Genomic DNA, 19,819 nt, shown 5'->3' on the forward strand with positions numbered 1-19,819 from the left:
CAGGGGTTGGGCCTTCATCTCACCGGGTAGGGATGGAAGTGGGCTGCCAGAGAAGGAGGTGCAGAAACTGGCCGAGGTGAGGTTAAGGGACTCCAGGAAACTGCTTGGCCAGACCGCCTGGGAGCGACGTGCTCCCAGGAGGGCAGAGGTGTGGCCAGGAGCCAGGCAGTCCTGAGCACCAGCAAGCCAGAGGGCGACGGCAGGGGGCCACTGGGGGGCGCCCGCGAGGCCGCGGATGCCCGCGCCCGCGAAGCCGCGGATGCCCACACCCGCCACACCACAGAAAGCCGTCATGGGCCGCCAATGGGGGGCGCCTTCGTGGGGCGTGTCCCAGGAGCGCCGTAGCAAGAACGCCGCGGCGCAGTCGCTGTTTCCCGCAGATGGAGCTTTGGTGTGAGCCGCTGGCCGGCAGGCGCGGCCCCCCACGCCCTGGGACGTCCACCCTGGCCCTGGCCCTCGCCTCCGCTGCGCTCCTGCTGCTGCTGCTGCGGCCCCTGGGTGAGGCCCGCTCCGCCCCTCCCCCCACCCCTCAGCTCTGGCCTCCACCTCTGATTCCCTGCCTCCTTCCACAGGTTGCTTGGGCGCTGGCGACGCGCTGGGGTCACTGTCCACGGATGTCCCCACCGACCTTGATGCCCCATGTGCCCCCAGCGCCACCTGTCCCTCGGGCAGACGTCGCTTCCCCCGGCAGGTCACGGGTGGTAGCCAGCCGCCCAGTATCACGCAGTACTCTACTTCTAAAGCCTCTGACGGCGAATTCCTTCCCCGTGAGTACTGTGGCCTCCATGCGGGAGGAGGTGCCCAAGCAGCATTGAGGACCTTAAGGGACAGAGGAAGAAGGGGCAGGGAGAGTGAGAGGAGAGGAGGCCTTCCTTTCACTAGTGCGCACTGAGCACCTATTGGTGGGACCGCGCATGCTGTTGAGGTAGGAGGCAGGGAAGGTCGGGGAAGCCTGGGGTATGCTGTACATCCTGCTTTCCTGAATGGCTGGTGGGGACAAGCTCCCAGCCAAGGCCTCTGGGGGTCTCCAGCACCGCTTTCAGGGAGCCTTCCCTTGTGTGTTTAGGGGCACATCCATAAGCGTTCTCTCTAGCAGTGCCTTCCAAGCTGGTTGAAGTAAGACCCACATAAGGAATACTTCTCATCCTGGAACTCATTGCTCAGAATTTAAGTGTCATAGGAAGTCTCACACTGAGGACCCCGTAGCACTCTGCAGTGCATGCTGCCGTTCCCTCTCTTGTGTTAGCCTTTACAGCTGCTGCTGATGGCCTACTTACACTGATCTCACAATCTACTAATCCATTTGGAACACCTAGGAGTGGGTCTGCTGTGGTGTTGGATACGTGCCTCTACAGTTGAAAGAATTTTTCCGTAAAAGTTCTTCCAAAGTGGCTACACCCGTTGACCTTCCCTCGAGCAGTGAGTGAGCAGTCTGGGGCTGTGATCCTCACCAACTCCTAGCATCAGGGATGTTTAGTTTTGCCTGGCAGGTGGTGGAGAGCAGAATTTCACTGTGATTTAAGTCCACGCTCCCCTGAGGACTAATGGAGCTGAAGAGCTGGGTTCATTTGCTGTTGGGGTTTCATCCTCAGATGTGTGTGCCTTCATGTACAGTGCTCATTTTTCTCTTAGGTTATCTGCCTTTCTCTCACTGAATCACAGGAGGAGGGTCCTAGAGAAGGAGGGAAAGGTCTTCTTGGCTGAAGTAGGGGAACCAGATGGAAACACAGATGAACTTGTGAAGGGCCTAGCCTAGCCAGAGCTGAGGCCTGCTTGACCAGGACAAAGGAGCCAGTGATGCCCAGACTGGTCAGCCCTGGGACCTGAGAGGGATGCCTGGGGGGTGCTGAGGCCCTTCTAAGGCTGGAGACCCCAGTCCTCATGTGAACAACACCATTATTTGATGACCGATGAAGAAGGAGAGTCGTTGGATGGGTGCAGGCCAGCTAGAGTGGTGGGAGATCAGGCTGAGGAGAGGGAGAGGGAGAGGCGCTGTGAGATGTAGTTGGGAGGGTCCGCTCCTTATCAAGCTCCTTTCACTTTCCTCCTCAGCCTGTGGCTTCTCCTATGAGCGGGACCCCACCCTCAGGGATCCGGAGTCCATGGCTCGGCGGTGGCCGTGGATGGTCAGTGTGCGGGCCAATGGCACACACATCTGTGCAGGAACCCTCATTGCCTCCGAGTGGGTGCTGACTGTGGCCCACTGCACGACCCAGTGAGTCGGGGCCTAGACAGACGGGTGGAAAGTCATGTGGAGCCACTGGGGCCTCAGTCATTCTGCCAGCTGGCCCATCAGTGTCAGAATCCCATAATCCCAGCCTCACTCCAGCTTCTAGCAGGGTGGAGCTGAGTCCTCTAGATTCCTTCCTAGGAACTGGAGGCTTGCTCCCCTAATCTGATCCCCTAGTCCTGTGCAGTCATTCCACAGATAGGAAACGAAGACTTGCAAACCACTGTCTAGGCCTCCTTCCTCCTGTGCACAGAAAGAAGATTCTGATTCTTCTGTTCCATACCCTTTGTTTCACTTATTCCTTCCTTCATTCAATCAGTAACCTTGACAGTCTTTGAAGCCAGGCCCTGGCCTGGGCACTGGTAGCAGAAGAGGGCTGTAGCACTCCTCTCAGATTGCTGGGGAAGACAGACAAGAATATAGATGCTCACAGTCTGGTCAGTGTGGGGACAAGAGAGCAGGCGTGCCTGTGTTCTGGAGCCGGGGGCGACCCGAGGGTCACATCTGGCCGTGAGGGCTGGCCAGAGGAGAAGTGATTTCCACGCCTAAGGGACACACTGAGAAAGAAAGCTAGAGGGAGGGTTGGGTGATTGCACAAGGTCTCTGTCACTTCTGGGACCCAGCATGGGTTGTTGGACAGAGTCTAGAGTTTGGAACCAGAGAAAACTGGGTCCACATCCCAGCTCCACCACTTGCTAGCTGTGCAGCCTTGAGTCGGTCGCTTAAGTCTCAATTTCCCTCTCCGTAAAGTGGAAGGTTGTTGTCAGGACTGACCACACAGTATGTGTGTGTGCAGGGCCCCATTCACATCTGCCCTGAGGAGTGGGCTCCAGGACTTGAAGCAGGTGTGTGGCTTCCCTGGATTTGCTCAGAATACAACAGTGTGGTGGAGTTTAGGGGGGTGCAGGCTGGTGTGGGGTTTCTGGGACTAATGGAGGACTCCCCTTGCCCTTCCCCTAGGAGTGACGTTACCTATTCAATACGGGTAGGGAGTCCGTGGATTGACCAGATAACGAAGACTACCATCGATGCCCTGGCAGAAGAGGTCATTGTGCACAGCCGTTATCGAGCCAGTCGGTACTGGTCCTGGATTGGCCGGGCCAACGACATTGCCCTCCTCAACCTTGAGCGGCCACTCCAGTACAGCAAGTATGTCTGGCCCATCTGCCTGCCTGGCTTGGACTATTCGGTGAAGGACTACTCCCTCTGCACTGTGACAGGCTGGGGACTCCCCAGGGTTGATGGTGAGTCGGAACCTTCCTACCCCCAGCAGGGTGGATGGTGTGGGAGAGAACCTGGGTGCAAGCCAGGGTCTACCATGGACAGGCATTTCTGAGACACCTTCCCCAGGGAGCCCACCACCCCACTCCTGTCAGACTCTTATCTCTTTTTCCCTTTGAGGGTTTCAGCAGTGAATGTGTCTAGGGGACCCAGATTGCCCTTGAAACCCTCAGGCCCAGGTCAGGGTATGTAAACAGGCCTTCCTTGAAGGCATAGTGGGCACAGAGTAATATCTTGCTATCTGCACACAATCCCAGGGTATCCATGTTTTGAAGCAGAACAGGCAAGGTGAGAGGAGAAGGGGTCTATGTCTGTAATAGGCTCCCCAGAAGATCCATGGTCTGGCTAAGGGCAGTCTGCACCCGGAAGCTGGGAGTCACCGAGGGTTCCCTCGTGTCTCCCCCCCTCCCACCAGCAGTGGCCCTCAATCTCTTATCATCCCAGTTTAGGAGCCCAGCGGGAAGGAGGGTTGTCCCAGGGCCATCCAAGGGCCCATTTCCTTAGGAGCCCAGGAAGGTCCATCCTCTTCAGGGAACCCCTGTCCCTTTCCCACAAGAGAAGTGCTCTTCCCTGTGGTCTCACAGAGCCAGCATGCCTGAAAGCACCCAGGATCTCCAGCCCAGGTGGGTGGCTTGTCGTCATCCCCACCATGGCCTGTCTGGTGAATAGTTGGGAACGGTTGGAAGTCACCTATCCCCCGGAAGCTCAGACTTAGGGACAGACACACACTTGTGAGGGTGGGGAGGGGAGTGAGGAGTGCCTGGGACCACAGAGGCGAGTCTGGGGAAGCTCAGGGAAGGAAGAGGCCTTTGGGGAAAGCTTGAAGAAAAGGCAGGATTTGGACCTCAGATAGACTTGGTAGGCTTTGGGGATAAACGGAATGCAAAAGCCAAGATGCTGAGATCAGAATGAACTTGATGGATTGGACTCTGCCAGACGTGAGATCAGGTCCAGCAAAGCCAGATCCTGGGTAACCTGTTCTATATCAAGGGGCCTTTGGGAAATGTCAGCTGGAGTGGTAGGTGGGCTAACCCTGGAGAGATCTCCAGGGCTGCTGTGTGGCAAGGAGACGAGGCTAGAGGAGTGGCAAGGAACAAAGGGAAGATGGACGTGAGGCCGGTGGCTGCGGGCAGGAGCTAAACAGCCGAGCCTGAATGGGGGCCCCTGTCCCACAGGTGTATGGCCCCAATTTCGAACCATCCAGGAGAAGGAAGTCACCATCCTGAACAGCACAGAGTGTGACAGGCTCTACCACAGGTTCTCTAAAATCCCCTCTCTGATTCAGATCATCAACTCCCAGATGATTTGTGCAAAGGACGTCGACAGGGAAAAATTCTGCTACGTGAGCATCTCTCGCTCTTGCTCATTTGCCTCCAAGGGCACCTAGCCAGAATTGGGGTGAGGGGCACAGCAGAGGCAGGACCTGTGGGGAGGAGAGAGGGGCCAGGGATGAGCAGGGGTGAGTGAGGAGGAAGATGAAGGAGGGGAATTTTGACAGGGAATGGAGATTGGGGGGAATGAGATGAGAGTTGGGGAGAGAGAGATGGGGAGTGTAAGGATGGAGGCTGGAGATGAGGGAGGAGGATCGGAAGGGTGGGAAGATGCAAAGTGGATGTTAAAGAGATGGAGGGTAGAGAGAGATGGAAGGTGGAGCCTTTTAAGGAAGGTCTCCTGGGTCAGGACTGCGAAGGTACCTCTCAGCTATGAGACACTTGGAGACTGCACAGGTTTGGTGAGGGCACTCTGCTTGTTCCTGAGCTGGATCAAGTCTCCTTTGGACCACATTTGGCCTCCCTTTTGTTCCCCACCTCTCCCCACAGGAGATAAGTGGTGAGCCCTTGGCCTGTCCTGTGCAGAACATATGGCACCTGGTGGGAGTGGTGAGCTGGGGCCCAGGCTGCAAGAAGAGCGAGGCTCCGCCTATCTATGTCCACATCTCCTCCTACCAACAGTGGATCGGGGACCGCATCAACGGGCAGACTCTGCCAGCCCCATCCCGGGCCCTGCTCCTGGCACTCCTGATGCTCCTCAGCTTCCTTGCTGCCCTCTGACACTTGTGCCATCCCTAGGTGCGCCCTTCCTTGCCCAGGCGCTTCCTCATCCTCTTGTCTAGAATGCTACAGGTGCAGTTCTCACAGCCCTCATAGGCAGGGCGGAGACTAGGTGTTCAATTAAATGCTTCTCTTCCCCATGCCTCCTCCTTCCTGGGCCTGCTGCAGTGGGAGATGAGAGAATGGGGAAGGGGTGGGATGGGTGGCTCCAGGCAGTTGATACTGCAAAGTGCAAGAGCCCCAGCTCCATCCAAAGGCTCGGGGTGGCTCCTGCAGGTGGTGGAAGGGAGTGTGTGGGGATGATACTGGAGTCAGATAATTCAGGGCCTAGAATGTACTGCCCAGGCTGATGCTGGGGCTGCCAGGACCCAATGTGAGGCTGGGCCTAAGGGTGCAGCTCTGGGCCACGGAGGTGAGTGTGTTCTCCTTAACTTTGGCCCATCTTCTAGCCTGTGACTGGAGCATACTCTGTCATTACCCTGAAGCACTGTGGTGAACTTTGACCTTCCAACCCTGTCCCCTGCCTGGACATGGGGCAGATGCCCACTGGGATCAGACATTATCCCCACAATCAGCAGACATGCCTGTCATTAAATGGCTAGTGGAGACCCAGGTCAGAGGTCAGGGAGGCAGCTGGTGGGGGAGATGTAGCCTGGGCCTGGACTTACCCCAGGCAATACCAGCTGCTTCTCTGACTTATAGTGGCCCCCACTCCCCTGGGCCTCTGCTGCCCAGCCAGCAGGAGGGCTCTGGCTTGTACAGGTAGAATGGTCTTTGCCACAACTGTATGTATGAGAAGCCCACAGGCTGGACCCCTGGGCAGAGCCAGGGTTCCCACTTGGTGGTGCAGTGAGTACTCAGCTTCCACAGCAGGGCCTTCTGTAATCTCTGCCCTGCCCCTCCCCACTCCAGGCCGGGGGGGCTCAAAGACCCTGTGCCCCTTTCCCTGTGTCAGCCTGGTTCCGTCTCCTCATGTAATAATGATTTAGGTCCAGGTTGGAATCCAGGTTTGACTCCTGTGTCTCAAGCATCCGTCTGTTGACACCAGGAAGTGGAGCAGAGGCAAGCACAGAGTAGGCAGCTTCCTTCTTGGTCCTGCTGCCCTGCCTCAGGGCTGAGCCCCACTGGCCACAGCTGACCCTCTGCCTCTTGGCCTACCACCTCTTCCTCCAGCTTATCTTAATTCAGAATGGGAGAAAAGTCAGGAAAGGGAACGACAGCCTGGCCTTCACCGCCTATCACTGATCACTGCATCCCCCTCCACGTAAATGCTCCAGGGACGGAGTACCTGAGTGGTCATCTCAGGTCGCTCGGGTATGAGAAGGCACTCAGCTTTATTTACAAATCTCTGCAGGCTGCAGAGGCAGTGTGAGCTTTGCCAGCAGCTCCCTCCGGCTCGGAAACCTCCAATATCTCCTAAGTCTCCAGGCCCAGGTCTGAGTTCCTCAGGTGATGTTTGCTGCCATCTAGATACCCCTCTCTGCATGTCCCCTCCCCAAGGATCCAGTCTGCAGGTCAAGTTTGAGCCTTCACCTTCTGGTCAGCAGTGCTGTTTCAGGCATCGTGGTTGAGAGCAGAAGAGGAAGCTGTGCTGTTATATTCAGCAGGTGGAAGGCTGGCTGCTACCTCCATCCTTAACTGCCCCCTGTGGTGGTCTCCTGGGGCCCTGCCAGCACAGCTAAGCCTAGAAAGGGGCCCAGAACAGCCTCAAGTCCCCGTTGGCTCCTTAAATATTCCCTGGGTCCCAGGTGCCAGCTGTCTTCTCGTCTCTCTCTGGTCCACTGGCCTTAGCCTTTTGCACCCCTGGAACCCCCAGTCCTGAGCCCTTGGGTCTCATGCTAGGCCCTCCAGCAGCCTCAGCTACATCACAGTAAGTGAGACAAGTGCGTCCACTGCCTAGAGCTTGGTATCTGCTGGGCTGGGGGTTCTGCCTCTGGTCCTTCTCTGCTCACTGCTCTGGGCTAGAACCCATGCCAGGCTGGGGGCAGCCCCTCACCAGCAGGGCTGCTATCCAGCCAAGTCTGAGAGTCTCCTACTGCTCCTGCTTCCTCCAGTGACCCTCTCCCTCCTTGTGGGCAGCCCGGTGTGGCCTCACATTGGCCCATCCAGGCCGGCCATCCCCTTCCAGAAGAAAACCCACATCCCATCACCCCTTAGCCACAGCTGTTCCTGGCAGAAGAGGAGACAGAGGCATGTCTGGGTGCTCAGAGGCCACTTTGGATCTACAGAGGGACAGGGTCTACAGACCACCTCTGCTGAGCAGCCATGCGGACGGGGTGAAAGGAGTTGGTGTCCAGGCCAGGAGGTGGCACACCTGGTACAGTTTTGTCCTTGCTCCTGTAGGATCTAGGACAGGGTCCTGGGCCCCTGCAACTCCCTCTCTACAGGGAGAGGGTTCTCTGCAACCTCTGGGGTCCATGTGTGAGCTTGGAGTCTAAGATGTCTGGACTCTGGCAGGACCATGAGCCCCAGGGCTGGCCAGCCCCAGCTGCCACTTCCAGAAAGCTCTTCTCATTTCCCTCCTTTCTTCTTCTTGGCCTCGTTCTTCTCATCCTCCTCTACCTTGATGGCCACTGTATCCACACTGTCCTTCTTCTTCTTCTTCTTATCCTCTGTGGAATAGAAGGAAAAGCGTTCAACAGGAGTGAAACAGCCTCCTAGGACCCACACCAGAGCCTCCCAATCCAACCCTTCATTCCTTTTTCCTTCCAAACCACTCCTACCTGCAAAATAGCTTCTTGTTTTCCCTGCCTCACTCTGACCCATTTCTTTGCTCTGGTCTCCAGAACAGGGATGGGTCCCCTCCTTGATCCAGGTGGAGGGGAGGAACAGGGCACTCTGGGTGGAAAGATCAAGGAAAGGGCCAGCTTGGCAGGGTTGGGGGTTGGCGGGACTGGGGGCCAGGCCTGCTCACCTCCAGGGATTTCTGTGAGCTCGTTGAGGGGCGGCACAGTCTCTAGTTTGTCCGTGTACATCTTGGCTGCCTTTCGCTGCAGATACCGAGCTTCAATCTCCTTCCGGGTCCGTGGCACGCGGCAGTTGAAGACACAGCAAAGAGTGATAACTACAGGGAGCACAGAGCAGGCTTGGCAAGGGCCAGAGCTCAGACACTCCAGGAATGGCACCCAAATTCCAGGCCTGTCTCCATCTATCTATGTGTGTCTCACCCAAGAGTCTGTTTCAGGAGGTTCCACATTTTGACAAAACCCCTTTGGACTCTGAAATTTTCAGAAATATCTTTCCTGAGCAGGGCTGGCTTTAGGTAGTAGGCCTATTCTCAGAGAGACCTTGTGCTTGGTGTAATACTCTGCTGTTACTTTCTTAAAACTCTTAATAATCTTTAGACAGGGATCTCATATTTTAATTTTTCACTGGCCCCATATATTATGTCAGTGGTCCTGGCTCTGGCAGTGGCGGGGGGCGGGGGGGTCTTTCTGACTAGATTGAGAGGTCCTGGAGAGCAGGTGGTGAGCTACACCATGACTCAAGCTACAGCCTTCTGGAGAGTGTCCCCTACTTGCAACCCAGGCCTCTGGGCTCCTAGTTCATCCTAGTTTTTCCTCCCCAGGCTCTTGAGAGCACCTCAGACCCCAGAGGACAGGCTGCATCCTCCTCAACCTCCCTGAGGACAAGCCGGGGCTCCTCCTGGCTGTGAGAGCCTGCAGGAGGGCACAGACCTTGCCCTGGGGCGTTCACCTCAGACAGAGTTATTCCAGGAGTGGTTTTCTGGCTCAGGGCGGCTGTGCCCACGCAAGCTGGGCCAAGGCATGGAGCTGGCCTGTCCAGGGACAGGCAGGGCAGGGCTGCCAGGACCCGGCTGGACTGAGTTTATTTTTCTAAGGCCCCCACAGTCTGACCACCCCTCAGGGGGAGGGGATAGAGCTGCTTCCTATTATAAATCAGATGACCAGACATAACTTCCTGGCAGACTTCTCGAGGCAGGAGGGCCAGGCAGGACAAGCCAGGCCTCTTTTGGGGGAAGATAGATCAGACCTATGTGGCCCAGGCAGGAGCACCCTTTGGGGTCATCTTGTGCAACCTCCTCAGCCAGTATTGTGGCCCCATTGAGTCTTCTCCAGACTCACAGAATGAAAGAAAAAATGAATGAGATGGTTTCAAAGCTTTTGCAACTCAGGACAGGACTCCTGAATGAATGGACAGGTTGTCAACAGCATCCAGAAACACATGGTGGGGGATAGTTGTGTGAAGGCCCTAATAGTAGGTCTAACTGTGCACTGCTGCCCAGGGATGGACCTGGGAAGACAGTAGGCCTTTCTTACCCAAAGAGCTGGGCTCTGGTTGTGTCCAGACTCCTGTATGCCAGAGGTCCAGGGTTGGTCCCCCACCCCCACCCTACTTGCTTGAACCACCTCTTCCAGTTACCCCATCAGGTACCTTCTCAGGACCATGCCCAGGCGCTCAGCAAAGTCTGGTCCCAGTCCCTGGGGGGCCTGGACTTTAAAGGGAGCTCAGCCGCAGCTATTGGCAGTCAGAGCAGGATGGAGGCACAGCCCCTCACTCTGGACCTGTCCCGCCCAGCCTGGCCTGCTTACTTCTCTTCAAAGGAGAGAAACAAAGTTTCTTGGATGGAGTTCCAAGCCTAGGAAGAGGCTGGGGATAGGAGTCCCCAGGCTGGAGGGGAACCAAAGAGGCACCCCATCCAACTCCATCCTCTCCACAAGGTTCTGGGAATGATGCTCCACTACTAACAGCTGTACACCCACGCCCAAGCAGACAGGGAAGTGGGAAAAATGTTTCCTCCCCAGGAGCCAGGGTCCCCAACTCCCTAGAGCCCTGCATAGAAGGTAACAAGTGCTGACCTGTTGCTCAGAGGCCTTTGGGACTATCCCTTACCTTTTTCCAGGAAATAGGGTTAGGAATAGAAGTCAGTCTGTGTAGTTGAGGTCCAAGTGCCTCTTTGGGCCTGACACTGCAGCTTTCCTACATGGCCCTAGGCACTTCCACCATCTTGGGCCAAGCAGAGCCCGGGAGAAACCATTGTGTGTCTTGAGGCCCCATGGTACCCTCAATCCTGCTCCTCAGGGTGCCCTGGAGCTGCTCTTTGGACTTGCACTCTGGACTGCTCCTGTGGCCCCTGCAGGCAGATACCTCCCCTAAACCTGCTTCTTGGTACTGGGGGGTTGTTCCCCTCTCTGAACACCTGGCTGGGGCTGCAGCCACACCTGTCTGTCTGTGGGGCCTCCACTCAGAAACCTGACTACTCACCAGCCTTGGCTAGGAACAGAAGGCAGCCTCTTGCTCACCTCCTCCTCCCACTCTGTGAAAGTCGCTCAGTCGTGTCTGACTCTTTGCGACCCCATGGACTGTAGCCTGCCAGGCTCCTCTGTCCATGGAATTCTCCAGGCCAGAACACTGGAGTGGGTAGCTGTTCCCTTCTCCAGGGGATCTTCCCAACCCAGAGATCGAACCCAGGTCTCCCACAGTGTAGGCAGATTCTGTACTGTCTGAGCCACCAGAAAAGCTCTCCCACTCTAGCTGTGAAGAAAGAGTGGGGGTGGGGGTGGGGGTGGAAGGGCACTTCTGGTGCCAGGAGAAGCACATGCAAAATAGATGTCCTTGTCTCCCCTGGAGCCCCTACATCTGGATGGGCCCTTGTGTTCAGCCCTGCCCCCGGGGGACCTCATCCCAGGATAGCTCCTACTAGAACTTAAATACCCCTGTAGCCCCTGAGCCAGGGTGCAGTCAGTAATCGTCTGAGAGGGATTATCTGAGACCTGTGTGGAGGCTGTTTTCTCCCATGTCCGCCCCCACTGTACCTCTCTCCGGAATGCCTTGCTAGCTGCCTGACACAAACCGCCATCCATCCTACCCATCTACAGCTTAGAGGACCCCTCCTCCATGAAGCCTTTACTGGGGAAGTGTGTTCTTTCCCTTTACTGCCTGTGCCCCACCTCCTCCCTTTGGCCCATGGGAACCTCTTTGTACACTGGTGGCCTCTCCTATCCAGTCAGCATTTCTCAGCCCCCCTTTTCTCAACTCCAGACCCCAACTCTGGAAGGACAACTGAAAGAAGCATCCCAAACTGGCTTCTGTTGCAACTTCGCATCAAGCAACTCCCAGATCCAAGAGAGGAAGCGGGGGGGGGGGGGGGTCTCCTGTTTTTAACTGAGGTAGGTGTGAGTCATTCCAAGGAAATGGTATTTGACAATGCTGGGTTTGCCGCCTGGGAGCCACATCTGCCGGGCGTCTGGGTAGCCCTGGGGCTGAGCTGCAGCCAAGGGTGGCCTTGTTGGGGCCCCTGGGTGTGGGTGTTTTAAGCTGGCCAAGCTGCAGGAAAAGCATGAGGAGGCCAGTGATAGGGAAAAATGACACGTCTTCGTCCTGGTTCAGTGGAGTCCCCTGTAATTACCATAATTGCCATGTGGCTGCATCCCCCGTCAGGCAGAATGCTTCAGGTCACCACCAGCCTGTCAGCCCTCCACAGGGACTTTGTGTGGATCAGGAGGTGCCAGAAACCACAGAGGGCCTCCTGTGGGCACCAGGCCTGCTTGCACTGCCCGGAATTGCTGCTCTGAGCCCCTGGGGGTGGTGCTGGGGGGTAACGGGGTGCTGTGCTCCCACTGTGGTGTGGCAGCGGCAGGGGGTAGTAGAGGGGGGCAGCCGCTACTTACTGATGGACAACACGAAAAGCGAGAAGATGCCCACCACGTGCCACAGACGCATGTCCCAGAACACCACCGTCTCCTTGGTCAGCGGGGGCGGCTTGGGCTTGGGCGGGGCTGTGCTGGGCTGTGGGTCGGGAGAGAGCAGAGTGAGCCAGGCAGAAGCCAGAGCCTGGGACTGGCCTGAGAGAGGCCCAGGTCTCAGCAAGGACTCACTAAGTCTGAGCATTTCAGAATCTCCCAGAATCAAGCAAGGGTCTTAGACATTCATAACCAATGCCTTAGACCTTGGGAAGTTCCAGCCTTAGAGCAAGAGAAGAGGGCAGAACCCAGAACCACGGAGCTGGGAACTTGGGAGTGCAAGGGTGGTTAATGCTTGGGGAAACCGAGCCCAAAGGGCAAATGTGGATGGTTTGTTTCAATCAGGTTCAAGGCCTCTTCTCTCCTGCTCTAGGCCTGGGGCCCACACAGGAAGATGGGGTCTCAGGACCAAGGCCAGAGACAAGGCAAGTCCTGTACTGCCCCGTGGAATTTTTTTCTCATGTCCCCCCAGTGTGGGATAGGGTGTGGAACTGCAGCCAGGGCTTCATAACTCTCTTACTTGACCAGGACCCCCACCAGGTGGCCTCAGCAGTTGCCTGTCCTACCTGAGTCACCTCCTCTGACCAGAAAGCTAGGCCAGAATCCTCACCAAAAAAAGGGACTAGATAATTTGTCTGAAATGCAGTAGCGACACCTGGAGGCAAAAAGTTGTAAGCACGGCTGGAGTGATCATGGGCACAGCGCGCCACTTCCCACCTTCCCAGTGGGACACCTCCCTGTCCTGGGGTTCTGAGGACAGAGATAGGGTCATATCCCTCTCAGCCCCAAGGTCAGGGACACGGCTCTGCTCTGGAGGGTATCAGTGAGACCTGTCCCTGACCTGTGGGCCTGAGAGGGATATGACCCTATCTCTGTCACCGAGTTTGGCTGAGGGGTATGGAGGGGTACTTGGAGGGAGAGGGGACCCCCCCCCGCCCCGGGCATCAGTGCAATGCCTTGCCCCTTGATTAACCAAATAAGGACAGACAAGAGGAGTCTCTTCCAGCTGTCTGGAAAGGAAAGGCAATCCGTAGCTCAACCGTCTGTCCAGTCTTTCCCCTGGTCCGTAAGCCTGGATGGAGCACCTACCAAAAGCCAGGTACTTCTTCACCTTGTGGACACCACCCCTCAGCCTGTACTGGGGACACTTGGAGAGGACCAGCAGCCTGTCCCAGGTAACCAAGAAGGTCTATGTGCCCGGGACTGGTACATGATTCCCGACTCTCTTCTCACCTCTTAACCAAGGTGAACTGGTGTAGGAGCCTTCTTTTCTTTAGTCCTCAGTTTCTCCATCTGTAATTTGAGTGGAATGGTTCTAGGGGTCTCTGAGAAGCTTCCTACACAACCTGAGTGGTAAAATGGACAAGTAGACACCCTTCCTCAGCATCATCCCAGGGGCCTGGACCCATCTGTGGAGTCAGACACATGTATGTGGGGTCTGGCACATGTGTGTGGGGTTGGGGCTGGGCATTGTAGGTACAGGGCACATGCGGCTGGAGTACATGTGCATGTGGTTGGGCACGCATCTGTAGAGTCAGGGCCAAGGTCTGGGCAGTGGCAGGGTTCCATGGTTCTGAGGCTCAGTGTGTTGACCCAGCTGGTTGTAAGACTGGGAGATTCTGGGGGCCATGGTAAAGATCTCAGATTCAGAGCCTGGACAGCCAGGAACTCACTTATGACACATTCATGTTCCAGCTTTGTTCAAGACACCCTGATAGGGTCTTGGGTAGGGGGAAACAGGTAATAGTGGGGCACCTGTTTGTGGTGGACACAGCTGGGAGTCTGAACTCTGACGCTTGGGGGCCTGGCCTCCATCAGAATTTCACAGGCTGATTGGAGGGTGATGCCTGTGGGTAGGGGGGGTGGTACCATGGACCCCAGCACCGCTCATATTTCTGGTACTTCCTTGGATCGCCTGGGCTCAGCCAGGCCCTTGTTCAGACTGTGGGCAGATGGTAGGCAGAGGGACTCAAAATGCAATTTCCCTTGATGAACTAGGAGAAGACATTTTCCTGGGGACTGAGGGAAGAGTCCTTGACTCAGACCTGAGACGACCACCTCTGTCGGGCTTCTCCTGTACCCATCAGTTTCTGCACCTGAGGCCTCAGGACAGCTGGTGGGGGCCTAAGTGCACTCCATGGGGCTCAAACCAGCTCGACTCCCCTTACAGACACCAGAGCTGATATCTGACTCCAGCCCAGCCTTCTGATCACACCCCCTGGTCAGCAGCAGGCACAGACTAGCACGGGGGTGCAGGGCTCAGTCTCCACAGAGACTGAGAGAGCCCGACAGAGGTGGTCGTCTCAGGTCTGAGTCAAGGACTCTTCCCTCAGTCCCCAGGAAAATGTCTTCTCCCAGTTCATCAAGGGAAATTGCATTTTGAGTCCCTCTGCCTACCTTCTGCCCACAGTCTGAACAAGGGCCTGGCTGAGCCCAGGCGATCCAAGGAAGTACCAGAAATATGAGCGGTGCTGGGGTCCATGGTACCACCCCCCCTACCCACAGTACCTCAGACCCACCAGTGCAGGGGTGTGTCCCCTCAGACCCCAAAGATAAGGCTCTGTCCTCCCTCTCCCATCCTGTTGCCGAGCACCTGCCTCTTGAGGGTTCTCTGGGGTGCTTGACTATCTCATGCACTTCTGCTCTCTCCACTCTGCCCCTGCCTACACAGGCTCCTACCCCACTCTTCCCTGGCCCTACCTCTGGCCTTCTTCCTCTGGCTTGCTGCTCTAGAATCCTGGGTCTGGTCAGCCTCATCAGCTCCCCTTCCTGGCTCAGCAGGAATGGGGTACAGAGAGGCCAGCCAAGGGGGCTGCAGATGGCCCCCACCCTTCCCTTTCTGGCCAGCCCCTCAGCCATCCTTTTCACCTCTTCCTGGACTATCTCAGCAGCTCCTTCCAGTTCTCCTGAGTATGGGCCCTTTTCTAATTTATTCTCCTTCCAGTCCAGGACTCATCCTGATTCTCCTCTGCTCACACACCTTTGCTAGCTTCCAGTTATCACCAGGACCAAGTAAGACCCTGAATCCCTGGGCCCTGCCCTGCCTGCCCCTCCCTGCAGTGTGGAGTCAAACTCAACACATGGCTGCTCTGCGAAGGGTGTCCTCGTCCTCCTGCCTCCGCCCCCCACCTGCCCACCTCTGGACACCAAAGAGTAGAGTACAGGGACTGAGTGTGTCCCATCAGACACTCGCTGATGCCAGGCTGTATCTCCAATCAGATTGGGAAGCCCTAAGGTCAGGGTGAGTCTCCCCCATCAGAATAATGTTCCTGAGATCAGGGGCTGTGCCCGCCCATCAGAGTAAGGACACTAAGACTGGGGCTGAGTCTCCCTGCAACCTGGAAGCGCTTGGGATGGGCTATGTCTCCCCATTAAGTCAGGTCTCCTAGGCCAAAAGAAAGGGAAAAACCAGCTCCCCGTCAGAAAGGCACCGCCTGGCTCTGCCTGGACGGTGACAGCCACCCCGAACCCCTCTGTGCCGGCCCACCTCACCTCCACCAGCTGCCCGGCGACCCCTGCGAGGCAAACCCCCAGGGTGGCGCTTCCCAGCACCCAGAGGAGCCCAGCGCCTCGCTTCGGCCCCGCCATCTTCGTGCGCGCCGTGCTGCTCCGCTGCAGGTCGCAGGTCCTGGGAGCCGAGGGACGCCAGCCGGGCCGCCTTGGCCGGGTGACTGCCCCCTGGGCAGCCGGCGCTAGGCGCTGGCGATCTGGTCGCAGGCAGGCTGCGAGTGAGCATCATTTATTCATCGTCCGGTGTCCGGTTCCTGGGCTGCCCGCCCCTGCATCACTCCGGGTGGAGGGCCCGCCCCTCTCCAGAGATCACACTCCAGACTCCCTATTCCCCTAATCCGACCAAGACCGACATAGGGGCGGGAGTGGGTGGGAGGGGGGACAGGTTGGGGTCAGGTCCTTGGGCAACAGGTTCCCCCCTTCCCTTCCCCACTCGGGCCTCAGTGTATTCATTTGGGACAAAGGGAGGGGCTGGAATCTGCTGATCTAGGAGGCCCTTCCCATTCTGACGTTCTGAATTTGAAAAACCATACTGGACCCAGGTGGGGTGGGGGTGGATGGCTTGGCAGGCAGGTTGCTATGGTGACAGGCGCTCAGGGATGTCCTGGGCTTTCTGGGCTGGCTTCCTGCCCAGAGGCAGCTCTGGTCACCCTGGACACCAGAGCAAGGGAGAGGGGGAGGGGGAACGGGGGATTATATGGTCAGAGCAGCCAGCTGCGGGTGTGATAGAAGGTTCCTGAAGGAGCCAGCATCTGTGGCCCCACAGGACAGGGTGGGCTCCCCCGAAAGGGCTGGAAGACCATGTTCTGATTGATCCTCAGTGTCTGTCCCAGCCTGAGCTCTGACTCTCACTCCAGTCTGAGCCATGACCCTGACCTCACACTGAACCTGGCCCACACTGCACTCTGGTCCTGACCTCAGAGTGAGCCTTGACAACCCAGGGATTCAAGGAGGATTGGAGGAGCTGTGGAGACCTGGGGAGGACTTTGAAAGAGAAGTGGGGAGGCCTGAGACAGGGAGATTCCTCTGGTCCATCCTCCCCCTTCTCTCTTTCCTTCTTTTGTGTTATTATTAATCTCCTTGCTGAGTGCTAGAGAAGCAGCCCAGGTATTAGACCCCTGCATTCCTCATCCCCAAGGACACCAGTGTAGACCTGTGCAGGCTGTGGTGCTTTGGGCCTTGGGCCTGCTGTTAGAACTGGGAATCCTGCAGATCCAGAGCCTTTTATGGCTCCTGCCTGGTGGTGCCATGTAGATGGGCAAGGACCAAGGCAGGCTGCAGCAGAGAGGAGAGGGCCAGCTGTAGATACCGACAGGCATCAGGGCTGGGACATGCAGGGCAGGCAGGAAAGTGGGAGAGCCAGCAGTGAACCATGATGGCTGTCCCAAGGGGTCCATCGAGAAGACCCTTGACAGTGGATGGCAAAGTCTGGGGACTTTGGCTGGATCACCTCATCCTCCCTGGGTCTTGCCCTAATCAAGCAAACAGGAACTTCACCGAAGCCCAAACTGCTTGCTGTAGCTCTCTGCCCACCATTTTGACCAGCTAGGGAGGTTACCCTTGGGACATGAGGTCAGAGAGGCCTTGGCTGGATTGGGCTGAGGTTAGTGTGCCTAACAGTGGCCTTGGGTAAACCATTACTCCTCTCTGCTTTGATGTCCTCATCTAAGGAATGGAGAGGCCAAAACTCTCATCACAGGGCTGATGGGAGGATTATATAATATAACAATTGTGGGAGTGATGAGTACAGTCTGGCTTGCCTTGATGAGATGGCTCAGCCCAGGAGGGAAGGGTGTTATTGCTTCTTTCCATCCAAAAAGTAGGGAGAACCCAATGAAGAAATCTGAAAGGGAATACAATCATATGTGTCCCCTGAGATGGCCACTGCCCCAAGTGGGATCTACCTCTCCTCAGGCTGTTGAACACAGCTGAAATCTCACTGTATGCCATTTATCAATATACCTTTTTCCCCAGAGGTTGTTCCCAATACAACATCCTAGATCCCCACCTTCCCTAAACACAGTGTCAGTACTGTCATGCAGGCTTTGGAGTCAAACGGACTTAAAGTAACAATGTGGACCCAAAGGTTTAGTGTAGTTTTAAGCTTTAATAACCTCAGAAGTATAAAGCTATAAACTTACAAAAGACCACATTTGAAAGTTTATTTAAAGTTTCTTTTCTGCCTCTGAAGGTGACAAAACTTGACCAAAAATTAGTTATCCAAAGTTCACAATGAAATCAGCTTGAAGAAGATATGTGATGAAACTTTTAAATTGCTTTTATGTAAGTTTGAGCTTTATATTTTATAACTTCTGAAGTTATTAAAGCTTAAAATGAAGACCTCTGGGTCATGGTCATATTGACAGCTGTGAGCCCTCGGTGGGTTAGTGAATCTCTCTGAGCTTCAATCCTTCATCTGTAAATTGGGTATAACTATAGTATCGTGGCACCCGCTCATTACAAGCCTTCAGTAAATGCAAGTCATTATCATTATTGCTCTTGTTGTTAAAGGCAGTCTGAAATTACACTGTATAAAACCCACCTAGAGGGAATTCCCTGGTGGTCTCCGTGCTTCCACTGCGGGGTTCACATGTTCAATCTCTAGTCGAGGAACATAGATCCCACATGCCATGTGGTGCAGGCAAAAAAACAAAACCCAAAACCAAACAAAAATCCTCAGCTATACTTTATTCAATCAGTTCCCTATTCTCGAATACTTGTGTGTTTCCAATTCTCCAATGTTAAACACCATGGTGAGAGGAACATCCTGAAAGTTAAAACCTTTTCCACCTTTTATTCCTCTCCTCTGTTTACATCCGAGAATTGAAGCCCAGGGAGACGTTGTGTCCTACCTAAGGTCACTCAGGAACTGGGGCCTCAAACTCAGTTTTCAGCTTGTAATCCAGTGAGCTCTGCTCATTGTTCAGTACTGTTTCTACTTCTTCTGAAGGTCCACACATACTCCTGCGCTCCACTCCCAGTTGGGCCCATCAGGTCTGGGGAAACAGAGCTCTGGACCCCTAAGCTCTCCAGCCTGGCTTCCCTGAAAGATAGTGTCCTCCTATACATGGTGGCATGAATGCTGGCTTGCAGAAGCCTGTTTGTCCCTTGTGTATTATTTTTAGCTCCTGTGGGTTTCCTGTGGGGATCCAGTCCAGCCTCTAGGGCCTCTGGGTTGGAAGCTGTGGGCAGAGTCATTTGGCAGTGGCCAGGGGACCCTGCAGACATTCTCTTCTGGAGTCTGAAACCCCAGAGTTCAAAGTTCAGCTCTAGGGAAGCAGGGAGTAGGAAGGGAGGATCCCCCTTGTCACAGAGCCAGGCTGAGATCCAGTGCATCTTGGACTTAGCCTAGGCTAGGGTGGGGGCTGGGTGGCTTAGGGCTGTGACACAGTGGTTGGGGCCTGTTGGGAGCTGGCAGCCTCTGACCTTGTTGGCCTTGGGCCTGGCCCAAAATATCTCTGGGGCTGAGCTGGGCCTGGGTGAGATCTGTGTGTTCATCAGCATGTACTTGTGTCCAGGGGCACTTGAGTACATGGGAGTACACGAGTATTCTGCACTGACTTCTCTGCATGCATGGGTCTGAGTCTCAGTGTGTGTTCCGTGGAGCAGTGTGTGAGTCTGTACACATGTACCTATGGACAGAGCTGCCACCCAAGTTGTGCAACACAGAAGCCCTGCCTGTGGGTTCAATAGCAGATGGGTCCATGTGACACAGGTGAATGTACTGTGGAATCATGTGTGTGGGGAGGGGGGGAGAGAAGTTCAGGTGGGTATGTGCACATTTGTGATGGGATTGGGTAAGGGCCCTGGGCTGTACTGCAGGGGGTCAAGAGCAGGGGACCCAGTGGAAGCTGTCTTTGGGGCACTACCAGGGCACTTCAAATTACCCACAACCCTGGAAGGAAGGCTGGGCAGGTCTTGCCCCGTTTATGAGACAGTAAAACTGGGCTTAGGAATGCCTGTGATGTTATCCAGTGAATGGGGAGCGAGTGAGGGAAGACCATCCAGCATCCTTTCTTCATTTCCACTGCCTGTCTCTGGAG

At 55.8% G+C, this 19,819-nt stretch overlaps 2 protein-coding genes across 24 annotated transcripts; one reads left to right on the plus strand and one right to left on the minus strand.

The window, feature by feature from the left end:
* The first annotated feature begins 309 nt into the window (after positions 1-309).
* On the plus strand, positions 310-5,702 carry LOC145520145 (putative threonine protease PRSS50). 3 transcript variants are annotated; one of them, XM_081525926.1, is made up of 7 exons: positions 310-498; positions 573-767; positions 1,317-1,419; positions 2,053-2,215; positions 3,191-3,474; positions 4,687-4,853; positions 5,332-5,702. In XM_081525926.1, exons 2-7 carry the CDS (start codon positions 615-617, stop codon positions 5,560-5,562), a joined length of 1,101 nt encoding a protein of 366 aa, XP_081382052.1. In that variant the 5' UTR covers positions 310-498; positions 573-614; the 3' UTR covers positions 5,563-5,702. The 3 variants fall into 3 exon arrangements, with proteins under 3 accessions (XP_081382052.1, XP_081382051.1, XP_081382053.1); XM_081525925.1 differs by lacking the exon at positions 1,317-1,419; XM_081525927.1 differs by lacking the exons at positions 1,317-1,419; positions 2,053-2,215 and having other exon boundaries at positions 3,220-3,474.
* A 1,175-nt stretch (positions 5,703-6,877) lies between these two features.
* Positions 6,878-16,236, minus strand: TMIE (transmembrane inner ear). Of its 21 annotated transcripts, none has more exons than XR_014064254.1 (7): positions 15,759-16,236; positions 13,356-13,559; positions 12,195-12,312; positions 8,477-8,626; positions 8,286-8,429; positions 7,877-8,174; positions 6,878-7,246 (listed from the first exon to the last, which is right to left on the minus strand). XR_014064254.1 is itself a non-coding variant. In XM_081525937.1 (7 exons), the coding sequence occupies exons 3-7, from the start codon at positions 12,244-12,246 to the stop codon at positions 7,103-7,105; spliced, it is 405 nt and encodes a 134-aa protein (XP_081382063.1). In that variant the 5' UTR covers positions 12,247-12,312; positions 13,500-13,612; positions 15,759-16,236; the 3' UTR covers positions 6,878-7,102. The 21 variants fall into 21 exon arrangements, 10 of the variants coding, with proteins under 10 accessions (XP_081382063.1, XP_081382062.1, XP_081382061.1 ...); XR_014064255.1 differs by having other exon boundaries at positions 6,878-7,111; positions 13,500-13,612; XM_081525937.1 differs by having other exon boundaries at positions 6,878-7,111; positions 8,125-8,174; positions 13,500-13,612.
* Between the last annotated feature and the right edge of the window lie 3,583 nt (positions 16,237-19,819).

Source organism: Giraffa tippelskirchi, chromosome 9, assembly GCF_054371585.1.
Source record: "Giraffa tippelskirchi isolate mGirTip1 chromosome 9, T2T-mGirTip1v1.2.pri, whole genome shotgun sequence".
In the NCBI taxonomy this organism is placed as follows: domain Eukaryota; kingdom Metazoa; phylum Chordata; class Mammalia; order Artiodactyla; family Giraffidae; genus Giraffa; species Giraffa tippelskirchi.